The sequence below is a fragment of the Mastacembelus armatus genome, chromosome 17, assembly GCF_900324485.2.
Source record: "Mastacembelus armatus chromosome 17, fMasArm1.2, whole genome shotgun sequence".
Classification (NCBI taxonomy): Eukaryota; Metazoa; Chordata; class Actinopteri; order Synbranchiformes; family Mastacembelidae; genus Mastacembelus; species Mastacembelus armatus.
This window is the reverse complement of record NC_046649.1, coordinates 20,631,165-20,646,633: the sequence shown is the minus strand read 5'-3', so window position 1 is coordinate 20,646,633 and position 15,469 is coordinate 20,631,165. Positions and strand designations below refer to the sequence as shown.

The 15,469-nt window shown below is 41.1% G+C and overlaps 1 protein-coding gene across 5 annotated transcripts in view; it reads left to right on the top strand.

The window, feature by feature from the left end:
• Window positions 1–15,469, top strand: part of cadm3 (cell adhesion molecule 3) — a 79,795-nt gene that overhangs the window by 26,259 nt on the left and 38,067 nt on the right. For all 5 annotated transcript variants that reach the window (XM_026314045.1, XM_026314044.1, XM_026314042.1 and 2 more), the window contains exon 3: window positions 7,072–7,221. In XM_026314045.1, the coding sequence (XP_026169830.1) occupies window positions 7,072–7,221 (150 nt within the window). The remainder of the gene's footprint in view (window positions 1–7,071; window positions 7,222–15,469) is intronic.

Here is a 15,469-nt window from a genome sequence, read left to right as displayed (position 1 = left end):
CCCTTCCCGGCAAATCATTATTCTTTTTCTTTTGTCAGCACTGATGCCGCTGCCCTTTTCTGCAAGCTGAACCCCTCTCCGTCTCCCTCCTCCTCTCCCTCTCTCAGCCCGCGCTCTCTTTTCTTCTTCATAGCGCTGTTCCAGTGGCAGGGTGGGGCGGCTGGCTTGGCGCCTCACCGCTGCTGCAGACACACTGCTGGGTTGTAATGTGTGTGGGTGTGTGTGTGTCTGTTTTTGTGTATGTGTGAGGGGGGGTGGGGTCTAGCTGATGGAAGATGCGGACAAGGAGGTGTTGGGGGATTGTCTGAGCTCTGAGCTAACTATGTTTGACAGGAAACAGAGGATGGGTGAGGTGGCAGGGCTGGTGCTGCTGCTGCAGGTGGTTGGAGAGCGTACTTAATAGGAGTAGGAGCGGTTGTTTTGGGCTCCCACAATTCCCTGCAAACCCACAGCCCTTATTAAAAAAGGCGGGCTGGTGGGAAAAAAAAAATCGAAGGACTAAGAAGTTTGTTTGTGCTAAGACGACAGGCAGGGGTGCTCAAATCCAGAACACACAGCCCAATCGTACCCACCCACCCACACCCCTCTAAGATTATAAGGAATTTGTTTGGTGCCTCCAGATAATGGTGACAGGACAGCGGAATAATGATTACAACAAATGTTCCTCTATTAAAGGATGTGAAGCTGTGAAAATCAGCCGGAAAACAAAGCGTTTTGCTACACCCGCTTTGCTCTGCACTTGAAGAGCTGGAGGAGTGTTTGTCTCATAGTGAGAAAGGTGGGTGGGGGGGGGCAGCCACTTGAAAAAACGACTTGTTTTACATTAGAGATGTTTTGTTTTGCTTTTTGCTTTGTGTTTTTCGTCATTCTCTGGGAGAATTTTCAAATATCTGGTTTGAATGTGCGTCTTTTGATTTACAGCAGGAAGACAAAGTGGGGGGTAACGGATGGAAAGAGGGATAAAAAGAGGAAGACGGTGGGGGAGAGGGGAGTTTAGAGAGGGTAGAGGTGGGCAGAAGGGCACACACAGACACACACACACACACACACAGACATACTGTGTATATATACTCATACACACAAACCCAGGGGGATGGGTGTAGTCAGGGACAGCTGGGCATAGATGGATGGTGTGGGGGATGGTGTACGTATCAGTGTGTGTGTGTGTGTGTGTGTGACTGAATGTGTCCTCTGTGCATTTTCTGAAAAACTGTGTATGTGTGTTTGTATGTTTGCTTTAGAGTAGGAGGTTGTTTATGCTTCCTGTGTTATGAAAGTATGTGCACATGTTCCCATGTACGATCCTTGAGGGGCATATGTGTGTGTGTTTTGGAAGGGCGGGGGGGGGCTGCAGTGTGTGCAGTGCGTGGATGCCTCTGTGTGGGTGTAATGGTCTGTGTCATACCATGCCATATCAAACACCACACTGTTGGCTGCGTTTCCCATCAAGCAGCAGCATCTTGACACATGACTCTGTCTGTCATACCACTCTCTGCACAGCTACAATAGAATATGGATACACATATACCAGTTTACACGCCAACACCCACATGCATCCAGCCTCAACCACATGCAAATAAGGAAACATCTCATAAATCACACAGATACACGTATTTGTTCCCACATACTTGTGCACAAACTGATAAATTCCTCCCTGCAAACCAAATATGACTGCACTTAAGTGCAAACACACACTTGCATGCAAACAAATCCACTCACATGCCCATAATGAGTTTTTTCAGACTCGTATGAGCACACACATTCAGATAATTACCTTCTTGCAGTTTCCCCCTTGCACACAAACCAATACAAATACACACCACACATGCAAAAAAACCTGCAGACACTAATCTCATCACACAAACATGCATGCCCAGATCTACACGCAGAAGTTGCACACACACAAACACACTTGTGTTATAGTAAATAAAGTTCATTAACCCACAATAATTAGCAGCAATACTGTAAAGCTGTCATGAGAGAACAAAAAAGGAGGGAAAGAAGGAATAAAGTACGGAGAGAAGTAAATGAGTTTATGGGGAACAGGGGAGGAGGCTCAACAGAAGGGCAAAGAGGTGAGGGAGGATGAGAGGAAATTGAGGAGGATATCGGGGCAGATGGAGAGGAGGCAGGGGGAAAAGATGGAGGGAGACAGATGGAGGAAGGAAGAGAGGGGGTGAACATAGAAATGGCCAAGGTGGGTTGAATATCTCATAAGGTTCCAGGAGGTGAAATGAGTGGAATCAAAAGGGAGTTGTTTTTATTAAAGCAATAGTTTACTATTTTGGGAAATACACTTATTCACTGTCTTTGTGAGCAAGAGATAAGAAGATTGGTGTTAATTTCATGTCTGTCTGTTTAGCACCAAGCAGGACATGGCTAGCCTGCAAAGCACTGTGACCAGAGGCAGAGGGGATGATTAAAAAAACACATCTACCAGCATTTCTAAATCTGATGTATTTGCAAAACATATCTTAGTAAGCACCGGAGTTCAGTCTCTATATAGACATAATAGCATCAAACCTGGCAACATTACTGTAATAACAAGAATCAGGGTGGTTCCATGGCTGTATTGAGAGAGCTGGATAAAGAACCCAGTGGGAAACCATAATACTGCAACAAAAAAAAATCCCCTCCCTCCTTTAATTGTACTTTCCGCGAACACCATTACGCAAGACGTGTGCAAAACAGACAGGACACCTCAAACTGCAAACGAGGGAAATCTTTGTCCTAAAAATTTCTTAATCATTAAGGTTGTACTTTTGCAAAAGCTTCCCAGAGAGATTTTTTTGTGTGCGTACAATGTTAATCCTAATGTAAAGTACCTGGACTGCTCAGGGAGAGAGCAAGAAGTGGAAGAAAACCATGAAACAGGGCTACAAGTAATTAACTATTGTTTGTTTTCTTAACTGATTAATTCTTTGCTTCCCAAGCATTAGAAAACTCTGCAAAACCCCATCAATAGTCCGGAAGTCAGACATGCACTTTGATATGTCAGATAAAGAAAACTGACCACTTTTAACTATCACAGTTCTAAAAAATGAAATAATTAATTATCACAATAGTGTCAGATGAATTTCTGATCTACTAATCAATAATTCAACTGGTTTGTACCAGGAAAAAGAGAAACTCCGTCTTGTAGTTTGGTATCTGGCTCTCATAACATATCAGTGGGTTGATCTCCAAGAAATATGTCCGAATGACTCCAGTTCCACATCCTCATGACTCCAAACCTTTGGACTTGATTCTTAATGCAGTGTGGAAAACCAACTCAAAGGTGTCATCCATAACAAACTGTCAAAAAAGAAACAAACATGAAGATAATTAGACATGATCCAAACTGTGGACTCAAACAGTTCCCAAAAGACAGGCCACAGCATGAATATAATGTGGAGTCTCAGATATTCAAATCTGCGTGGCAGGGCATCTAGTGTTTGCCTGCAGTTCCACTTAAACAACATATGTCTATTTATACATTTTTGTTTCTAAAAGCAACAAACAAACTACAGTGTGGTATTGTTCCCTTGTTGAAGGAACTCTTAAACTGTGGGTTCTTGCATTTTGTCTTTGGACTGGAAAATTGTTACCTACCTGCATTCAGACTTTATGCTGCGTTAAACATGCCCAGACTGCAGAGCTGAGATATGAGACTGATATCGATATTTTCATCTAACTCTTAGAAAGAAACCAAATAAGCCTATTTTCAAATTCAACGAATGCTAAACCATTCTTTTAAGTTTCCCCCTCCTTTTTTATCCTCATCTTTGGAGAGCCCTCGACCTCCCCACACTTCATCTCCTCTCTCAATGGCTTCTTTTCTCCCCTCCTTGTTTCACACACACACACACACACACAGTTTCTCACTTCATTTTATCACCCACCTTCTTCTACATATCTGTATCCATCCATCTTTCACTCTCTCTCCTCCTCCTCCTCTCCCTCCCCTCTCTTGGTATCCCAGTCAGCCTTTTACCTCTGTGTTCTCTCACCCTGTTGCTGGCTAGGGAACGTGTAAATTGTGTTGCTTTAAATACCCGTGTCTTCCTCAGGCTTAAAGCGTGAGAGGGGAGTGGAGGAGTAGATGTGAGGAGTGAAGAAAGAAGAGCAAGCCACAGTGTTTAACTTAACGTCTGCTAAGCATAGATAGGTCTCTCCTTTCATTTTCGCAGTCCACATTTTTAGCCTGACTTAACTGTTTAACTCTGACTGAACTTCATTTCCCCCTTTAACTTTGCTTTTCTTTAGTAGCTTCAAAGGTAAAAAGAACAGCTGTATCTGTATCTGTGTCTTATAGGGGTCATAAGCTGCGGCAGCTGACTGTTTGTGTTTGTATGAACCCGTTTGGACCGGCAGATGGGTTGGACGTGCCACATTTGGATGTGGCGTAAAATTTCTTAACCACAGAAACTCTTTATTATCCTCTTTCAAATATTGGCCTCTCTGCACCATCTTAATGCTCACTGCAGTTAACCACCCATTGCCAAAAGATTCATAAATTATCCCGATGCAATTAAATTCAACCCACACAGCACTCCAAATAAATTGGAGCAAACTTATCTGTGATTAATATTTGACCGAGAGGGTTTACAAGGTTGCTGTCATGGTTATATACCAAACAACATCAGGTAATTTGTGTGCATTTTAGGCCATATGCTCAGTAAGAGTGAGATCAACCTTTGTTTATTAGTTTTTGTGACCCACCACAGTCTGACCTGTTTGCCAGTCTTTAAATACTTTGCACAAAGCAGCTGCAAAAAACAAAGTACGATGCTTCTTTTGACTCTTAGATTTTCCCTGTCTAACTCACCGTCAGTCAATAGATGTCATCTGGTTGAATATATAACTCATTATCAACACTATACAAATCTGATGAACTGATGGCATAAGCAGATATATGTAATGATATTTCTTACATTGTTTAAATATATATAAAAAGAAATTTACTAGAAAATTACAGTTACAGTTTTAAAGGTGCTGTAGGTCAATGAGGAGAATGAAGCTCAGCCTGACATTTTGTCCACCACAAATTAAAAGTAGTAACTGAGATTTCAAAGTGTCCACTTCAATAGCAGAAGCCCACGAATTGGCAGATGAAGTTGTTTTACCAGCACAAACATCACACTGAGCCTCGGTCTCTGCTTGTCCTCGGCCAGAAATGTCAGGACTCCAGTCTCTTCCGGTGCCAGCGACACAAGGTGGACTGACTTGTCGGGCTCATTGTGGTTGTGAATGCACTGTGACAGCCAATTTACCCAAAGTGTTCATGTCAAGTGGAGGAGCCATCGCGATCAGCCACAAGAATTAGCCCAAGATGCTATTAAAGGAGACACTAATCCCTGGTGCACTTGACCACACATTCAGCCCTCAACCATCATGGTGCTTAGATAAAACAACCACAAGGTCAAGGCTGCATTAAAACACCAGAGAGTGAGGGAGCGACTTACTCTGACACGAAGGGCTCTGGAAGTCTCAGAGGGCCATTTGAATCCTGCCAGCAAAAGTAGTTGCACCTTTAGGAGCTGTTATCACTTCGAATGCTCTCAGCCCAGAGGCAGACCTACGGGTTTCTCTCTTTTCTTTTTTTTCTTTTCTTTTCTTTTCTTTTCTTTTCTTTTCTTTTCTAATAACTGATATTTTCTGAGATGCTCAACTGGCCATCCAGGTTTAAAATTACAACAACAAAAAAAGCAAACACTGCTGCTCTTAGTTTACATACTGCAAATATGTATTTTAGATGCTACGTGCAGTCTGCTCACCTCCTCTTCTGCATCGGTTTTTTTTTTTCTCATGTCCCCCCTCTTTCATGTTTTGATGGGAGTTCTGCTGAAGCGCACTTAAGCAGATGTTCTTCCTGGAAAAAAAAAAAAATCAATTCCACCGCCGGTGCAGGGATGTGATAACACTTCACGCCGAATATAAACCTGTTTCCTGTTTGACAATTTGGTTCCAATTAAACTATTTATACATGCCATATTTTCAGGGGTGAGGAGACCGCTTTGAGGCATATCTTCTTATGAGATGTTCCCTCTGCTCACTTGGTCTTGTTGTCAATTATGCCATATTTTTGTTTTGCTTGAGATTAGGTTGAGTACTGGCACATTTTGAAGTGAGCAGAAAGGGAGCGGAGCATAGTTGGGTGTACTTGAGGCCACAGTGACTTAACACTGCAAAAAGCTCCATGGTGGCCTTGTTCGGCATTACTTACCGTAACGAGGGGCTGCATATTTTAGTATACATCTCTTGTTCCGATTGACATAATTGTCAGTCGTCCTCACTGAATGCAAAGAGCAGAATTAACCTGCACCATCACCTGCTATCAAGGGAGCGCTGTTAAATACCATAATTTGAACCAATTTGAATACTGTTCCACACCCAGACAGGTCACTGTTCAGTGGTTTTTGTGGTGTTCCACTTCCAGCTCCAGCCTTTAGAATCCCTTCATTATGCTTGGTCATTTGTATTCTCTTTCTCTTTCCTTCTGACCTGCTCATTTCCATAATGCCGGTCCCGTTTGAGCTTGTTCTGTACCAGCCGATACATATGCATGGCTTTAAAAACTGACACAGATATCGACAAAAGAGGGTTACAGTGCCATTAGAGCTATGACACTGTGCTCTTGTTGTTGCTTTGACCTGTCGAGAGCCACTGTCTGCTGTGGTCTCTTCATCTTGGCTGGTCCCTCAGGTCATGCAGTCTCTCGATGCCAGGCCTGCTACTGACTCATCGCTCTTACATTGGCCTCCCAGACGTACAACCAGATAGCCATTTGTCTGCTTTTTTTGTCCCTCTGACAGCATGTCCGTGTGTGTGCCCATTGTGCCTGTGCTTTCACAAAGACAGATAGAGATATATAGATAATCTGACAAGCAGAGAAAGAGATGGGCGGGGGGAGAGAGAGAGAAATAGAGAGAGAGCAAGGCGAGTAATTCATTTTGCAGGTTTATCTGATTTGTGTGTTTGCGTGTGTTATTTTTGCTTGTACTTTCATATAAGCACAGTATCTCCCTCTGAATTGTATCTGTTGCCCGTCTATCTCTGTCTTATGATGTTTTCCCTCCCACTGTTATACAGATGAAGACCCCTTGCAGCCGGTGACCTCAGATGAGACGGTGTCTGTGGGGGGCACGGTGACACTGACCTGTCGAGTGACTGAGAGCGACAACTCCTCACTGCAATGGTCCAACACTGCACAGCAGACCCTGTACTTTGGAGAGAAGAGAGGTGAGAGGGGGGAAGGTTGGAGAGGTGCATGAGAAACAGGGTCAAGGGAAACTAAGAAAGTCTTAATAAAACCACACCATCTCTTACAAAATACATTCAAATATTGATCATTTGCATTGCCAAGTAGGTTATGTAAATTTTATGTGTAGGTTTTCTTGCTGCCAGTGTTTTTTCTTTTTTTCAGTCCATCCTTAAACCACAGGGAGGAGGTTGGGTTTTCTAGCTCTGTGTGTGCTATGAAAAAATTGCTTCCCTTTGCTGCTATAAGTCAGTGTTGACTTTTGCAGTCATTAACCAAGACTACAATCTCTCTAACCCCTAACCACAACCAAAGGCTTTGAGGTGTTTAAATTTAACAGTTGACCTTTTGCTTCCAATCAAAACACTGCGGTTACTTTTAAAATATGTTCTTTATGGCCCAGATTACACTTCTCATTTTAATCAGAGTTGTGCATATCAAATCCAATGATGCACTTTTGTTTACACTTAGCCACATATATGCCTCTCCAATGGCCACATCCCAACACCATGATCACAATCTGGCTGGATTGCCTGGAATACATGCAAATAAACACAGGACCTACACCTGTCCAGGGGGTGGTTGTAATGTATCTGAATTTGCCAAAAATGCCTGGAGAAAAATAACTTCTGCATCTAGCAGTTTAGTTACAGTAATTAACTAGCTCAGAGTGATACATAAACTAAATTCATGGATGAATCACATTTATGGACTGCAACTGAGACAAATGTTTTATATTCTAGATGGGCTTTCATTCTCCCTCACCCATACAGATCATTAAGGCGGTGAACCAGTCAGGGATCAAATAAATGCTACAACAGCTTGGCAAGTTTTCTGTGTGGTCATATGTGCTGAAATCGCTGGAGCTGCTTTTTCCTCTGTCTCATGCTACAGGGAGAATGATGTTAACTTTAGTATATCTCAGCTGCTGTTATCACAGGAGACATACTATAGCAGCTACTTCTGCAGAGCTCTTTCTAAAGTAGATACACATGGGAGGGGGAAAGGCATGTGTGCGTTTATGTATGGAGATGGATTTATACCTTTTCAACATCTGGCTAGATGACACATGAAGTAACTGAGTGAAATAGGATCCCTGTTGATAAAAACATAAGAGTCACTATGTTTCCTATAGAAGATATTTGTAAATGCATGTTAGTTCTAGCTCCTAATTCTTAGGATGCAGAGTTGCAAAAATGATGTTTGCTGCTACTGTTAATCACTTTGTACACAGTGAGTCAAACGCTTTGGTCAAGAGAAAAAGCCCCACACGAAGACATTAGCAAACAGCACATTGTTGTAATATTGCACTGTGCCGAAAGTTCTCAAAAAGTGCAAAGAATGAAATCAGGACAAAAGCAAACCTCAGAGTCTGATGGGCTAAAGTGCATCAACGTGTCCAGTTCAAACACATACTTTTTAAAGAAAAACTGTCTCAGCATTTAATCATCCATTTTGTTCAGTTTGATGTCTTTGATGATATTTTGAAAAGAAAGACTGCTGCTCACTCTGTGGGGCAGTGCTCTAACACAATGCAAGATTCACAGACCCTGTATTTTGAAAAGAGAAAAAGGGAGAGAGGGAACGCTGATGGTGGTGAAACATTGACACAGTAAATAAGGACTGACATTTTTAATATGGTGTTTTGGTACTAATGATTACTTTTGACCGTGTTGGCTCAAATCCATGGTTCAAAACATTGCCAGCAGTGAAAAGGAGCAGCTAGTTTATGCATAAATACAGGGACATGATTGCATTAAAAATTGATGTGATGAAAAAAATGAAAAAATCTGAACCCCTGTCAGCTAAAGTTTTCACTCCAACTTTTTGGAGTCAGTTCCTTTCCCTCAGTAGTTCTGAATCACACAACAGACTTGGTAGATTGGAGCGATAAGAAGAGAGAGTGGTACAGATGGAAGGAAGGAGAGATGGCAAAGCTGGAGAATTAGAAACAAGAGCGATGAGTGCAATAGAAAGACTCCCTTGTACAATAATGCAGCACTCAACAGCAGACATGAAGTGATACAGAGATGGAGTTAAGAATGGCGAGAGCAGGGCCAACATTTTTGCAACAGACAATTTGGAGAACAGAGAGGTGAGACAATGAGGGAGAGAGGTGGGGAAGGACAAATGGAGAGATCAGCAAGTCTTTGCTCCAGATGGAGCTTCAGCCGCAGAAGAGGGGAGAGAGATAGAAAGTAAGTCTCTTCTTTGCAATAACACTTAAAGGCTGACCTCTACTTTGGAGTGAATTGAGAAGAGCACTAGAGGAGGAGGAGGAGGAAAGGGAGAAAATAGAAGAAGAAAACAAGAGGGGAAGCAGCTCCTCACTGCAGTGGTCCAACATGCACAGCAGACGCTGTTCTTTGGAAAACAGGAGAGGAGAAGAGAGGAGAGGAGAGGAGAAAAGAGGAGTATGATGGGAGCTCAGAATTCCACACATCATCCATGATTTCTCTTCAAAGTGCAGCAGATGGAGAGAAAGAAAGAAAAGAGAAGGCATGAAAGGATGACCACTTGAAGGCAGTGTAAAAAGCTTTAAGCACTTGCATCCTATCACCTTGCGACGTGTGGTGGCTCTAGTTGTCAACGTAAGACTAATATTTAGTCTTTTGTTGCTCTTTTTTTGGTCCCTTTAGGTTGCATATCTAGCTCTGTTGCTGCTTAATGCTTCACCACATTAACCAGCTTGCTGTTAATTTTGCCTCTGCTGCTTGGTGAGGGGCAGGCGGAGTAGAGTGGATGTTTTTTTTGAATGTTTTTGTTGAAAACAGGAGGAAACAGGGTTGATGAATGCAGTGAGACTGAGCAGTGAAGTTATGGGCTGTAAAACAATGAGCTGCGTGAGACTACAATGCTGTGAAGAAGTGAAGAGTTGGAGTTTGTCACAATCCACATTCAATTTTGATGTGTTGTTAATATTAACATACTTATAAGTGCAGCTTAGGGAAAGATCATGGACATCATGCTTCAAAAGAAACCAAGAAGAGAAAGACGATGCTTGAAAGACATTAAAAAACAATGGAGGAATGTAAGGAAATAAAGGAAGAAAAAAGAAATAGAAAATTGCTTAGTGATCCACTTTGGAAATGATAGATTAGAAAAGAGCAGCAAGTCATCTATGCAGTTGGCCCCAGCAGCAAAGCGCAGACAGTCCTTCAAAGCTAAAATAGCAAGACATGGATGGTCGAGAACAGGGAGAGAAAGAAGGATGTAGTAGGATAGGAAGGGAAAGGTAACTAAATAAGGGAGAGAGAGGTGAAGACCAAAAGGAGATGGGGAATAAGAGAAATCAGAAAGTCCTCACCAACTAGACACAGCATGCACCAGGCTTTGCAGACTTGAGAAAAATTGATGTGTGGAGAGAGTGAGGAATGGATGAACAGCATGATGAGAAATAGAAGTAGAAGGAAATAATGAGTGATAACTCCTCTAAGTGATGGCTGCCACAGTGCAGAGCAGGAACAGGATTCTGGCAAGATAAGGAACAGAAAATTTAGACAGACCAAAGACAGAAGCGTGGACTTATCCAAACAGGTAACCCTATTTAAGTTGGTGGGGCTGGATCATCATCATCAAACTGAATTAAGCGGAGAGAAAGAACCAGTGAGTAGGAATGAAGGAGTAATGTGATAAAGACAGTGGATGGAGTGTTAAAGCAGTGGTAGAATATTAGATTAAAGAGAGAAGAAATGAGTTTGTAAAAATGATGCAGGAGAATATTAGGAAAGTACAAGAAGACTATAAACCTTGGATTTAACTTGTAAAAAAATTTGTATGCACAAATAATATTGAAAAACGATGGAAAATCAGAGTGAGAGATGTGATCTATGAAATGTTGATGTTGCTGGCATAATCACAGGGTCACATCCATTCGATCTGATTCTCTGTGGTAGATCGAAAGCTCAAGCTGACTTGTTTCATTATTCAGGCAGCCAAAGCCATTGATATACACAGAGACAAGTACACAGAGGAAGGAACACATTTAAGAGTCCTTTTGAAGCCCCATGGAATTAAATAGAAATTTCCAAAAAAACAAAGTAAAGGAACAAAACTGAGAAAAGAAGCCTGGTTCCAGTGGAGCAGAGCTAATGAGAGTGCTGCAACTATAACCGCCTAGATAAAGATAAAGCAAAACAGGAGATTAATTGTTAAGGGACACAAGGCCCAGTTGTGTTTATTAAAGCAGATACAATGACAAAAAATGCTTTTAATAGCTAATCCTGCCCTGTATTAATTTGAGCATGAACATTTAGAGCAAAGGAATCTGTCATTCCATGGTGAGAATAAATGATCTGATAACTGTAGAGAATTTAGGATATTTTGACACTTTTTAATTCCTTAATTCTAGATAATTTATTTTAAGACCCTTTTAAGGACCCACAGATACCCTGGAGGGAGTGTGTGGGTGTCGATGGATGGATGGATGGATGGGTGAGGGTAAAAAAGAAGACATACTGCTACTAATAGAAGAGATTAGACAGCTAGGAAAGCGTGAAAATGGATGGGTTTCCACATTAATGCTCGACTAACATGAGACAGCAAGAGAAACAGAGAGACACTGGGACAAAGACGTAGACATCAGTGAGATAAAGACAGACGGGGAAACCAAAACATTGAAATCAAGGCAAAGAAAGGAAACAAATAAGAACATTGCATTTACATAATTGGCTTTAAACTAATGCTGTCATTCAAAGCAACTTAAAACTGGTCTAAAAGTAGTATTGGTTCAGTAAATCAATGGAGGCTGTCTTTGTTTCTTCCCTGGAGACTCAGCAACTTCAGAATGAGTCACTAAGTCCTAAAAACACTTTACAAAACTGTGTTTGAAAGTCTGCTAACAATCCTCCTGATCCAAAGGTCCTGAAGTCAGCTTTTCAGGGCAGTAAGAAGCAACAAACTAATCATTAAAACCCAGACTGGGTCAGGGCGATGTGTGATGTAAACACTGATCACAACAGTAGATTTTCTTGTTATAAAACTCAGAAACCTCCTTATATTGTCCTTAAGTCATATGTCTTGGCAACATATTGAACGTGGAAACAAAGCCAGTTCTGACAAGCGACACGTGACAGTCGTTTTAATAGAGCTAGTCGAGGTAGAAGAACCTGTGCTAATGTTTTGGTATTAAAAATCTGACCATTAGACAGCAGAGGTGAGCGCACCCTCGGAGGAGACCTTTTCATATCGTCAGGAATCCTCCTACAGGTAATAAGTTGTTGTAAGTAAACAAAGCAACAAGACACTGGTGGTATGGAAACTTTGCTAATATTACTTAATGCTCTGTTCAGCCACAAAGTGAATGAGGCAGTCTCAAATGGGCTTAATGTTACTTAAAGTCCAACACAGAGCAGCTAGTAATCTATATTGTTAATGATGCTGAAAACCTGTACCAGCAAAGGAGGAAGATACAGCTGGGGGGCTTGTGCGTACAGTCAGGACAGGAAATGTGCATCCTGCCAGTCAGTTATTCAGATTTATTCCCTTAGCTTGACAATCTGACACTATAAGGTGCCAAATCGTGATCCACAGTTTTTTTATTTTTTCTTTATGTCTTTTGGTTTAGTGCTAATTCTATTTAACAGAGATATTAAGCACATTCATTTAGAAACCAATTAGCTGGAAACAAGCGAGGCAACCTTTAAATGTGAACTCACAAGCCCCTGGATGCAAGAGATGTATTTGTTCTGTAGATGTCGTGCAGTGGGGATACTGTACAGTAAGTGTGCGTCCTGATGTTGCATAATTTGAATACATTTTAGCAAACTGCACCACACAGGACAGAGGTGGGCTGTGTTTTCCCACCCACAAGTCAGGTCAGACTCTCACATCAAAATGATTGAGCACAGACTCTGAAATGCATATTGCACAAGAATATAAAGATTACACTCCTCTATCCTGGAAACATTATGTGACAGGATCCCAAATTGGGTACTGTATCTTCATTTATTAGCTAACAATTAAATTCCTCCTGGTGATATAAGGATGAATAAGGATATTTGTTTTGGTTGGTCGCTTGTATCTGCCAATCTCAACACTTTATTTTTTTTTTCTCTCTAGTTGTTCAATGTAAATTTGCCACATAAAGAAGTGAACCTTCATGCAACGATGTCCAATAAACATAGACCTGCAATGCAAATACTCATAATCTCAGGTTTGGTAAACTAATTTCCTCACCAGACGCAAAATTAGATTTGCTCTCAATCCATTTATAATTTTATTTATTTGTCTTGTGCAGGTTGCTTTGTTGTTTTCAGAAGGTATCAGCAAATATCAGACCGTGTGCCTCAGTACAGTTAAAGGTGCTTTCACACCTACAGACCGTTAGTTTGTTTAAATCAACCTCGAGATCATTTTCCCTCTTGGTGTGGTTCGTTTCGTCTGGTGTGAACACAGTAATCAAACTCGAGTGTGGATCAAAACAACCGCACTGAGACCTCCAGAAAGAGGTGGTCTAGATCCAAAACATTTAGATGATTTACTGACACATCAGACCAACAGGCAGAGAGGATGTTCTTATGTGGTTTGAAATTACACATTGTTGTGCACTTGGTTTTTTGCTTTGTGTGAAAAGAAACCAAACCAAGGGGAAAACACTAAGTTTACAAACACGTCAAGTGATTCAGACCAGGGCAAATGAACTAAAGTGTGAAAGCGCTCTAAAAGGTAATGGCTCTCTGGTGAGTTACAAATCACGGTGGACTGGAGCAGGCAGACTTTAACCGTGGAGAAAATGTTAATCATTTCACCAATCATTAACACATGCGAGCGCTCTGAAGGTTTACAGTGTTAAGCAGTCTAAAGTCAAACCGGAACAAAAAGTATTGAAGTTGATGGAACCATCACGCTCAGTCTTCTGCTGTAGAGAACGAGGCAAACTGGCAATGACTGCACCCAACACACTGTGAGAAACGCAGGTTGTGAAACGTTTTTTTGACATTTTCTAAAAAACTATTGATCTACATCACACCAAAGTTTTCTTGGTGTCTGGGAAAGATCTCTGGAGAATGTATTAGCTACAACCATCACAGGACTGAAAGACTGCAGGAGAGACGTTTGAAATATAGCACTTGAAAGAAGACTGTTTCACCATTTTCCCTTTGTATCGTCTGATCTCGATTTTTTTTCCACGTGTCCTTAAAATAATCACGTGCAACTGAAGACAAGTGCAGGGAGAAGAAAGAGACAGACACAGAGAATTCAAAGTTAAAAATCCAATTTATTTTGAGGTTAATGAAGTACATATATGAAAACGTCTCCTGTGTGATTGCGAAATTGGCCTTTTGCCTCTCACTGATAGAAATAGAAATAGAAATCAATAAAGCAGACATACTGTAAAACAACACAGACATGGATACATTAATACTGTTTTAGTCTATTTGTTATGGCTCTACATCATATTTATTCTTGGATGAAGGAAGAGACCCTGATGTAATCCTTTTTATTTTTAATTCGGTGAATCAACATATTGGCTTCATCAGGTTGTGCCGAAACACTGAGTCATAGAATTATAAATAAAAGACTGCAATGGCTTTGTGAAGATTCCTCCTTTTTCTGCCGTTTACCTGTTATCCAGAAAATTGCCAGAAAGTCTGTTTTCCTTCAGTTCTTCTATGATTTAATTCTTCACTTTAACCACAAACTAGCTGACCCACGAGCTCTAACCTTAAAGGATTAGTTTGACATTTTGGGAAATAGCTTATTTACAGTTTTTGGGGCTGAGTTAGATGAAAAGACTGATACACTCTCATCTCTGTACACCAAAAAAAACAAGCTAGAGCCTATTGCTGGTTATGATAAAAAAAACAAAACAACTACCACCTCTGAACCTTACTAATTAAGACACATTAAATCTTCTTCATGTCATCCATGCCAAAACTAAAGTGCAGGTGATTCCTGGGCTCTAAAAGTCACTGTTGTTTCTCACCTTGTGGACGGAGTCACAGTAGCTGTTTCCCCTGTTTTCAGCCTTTATAATAATCAAACCTAACAACGTCCTGGCTCCAGCTCAGCTCTAACAGACAGACATGAGAGGGGTATTGATTTTCACATCTAACTCTTGGCAAGAGAGCAAATAAGCATATTTCCCAAAATGTCTAACTTTTCATTTAAACTAGCTTCTTGCACACATGAGGACACTCAGCCTTTATGAAAATAAAATAATGAAAAAAGCCGCACACACATACCACAGAGGCAATGAAAGTTAAATCAAACAACTTAAAAATGAGC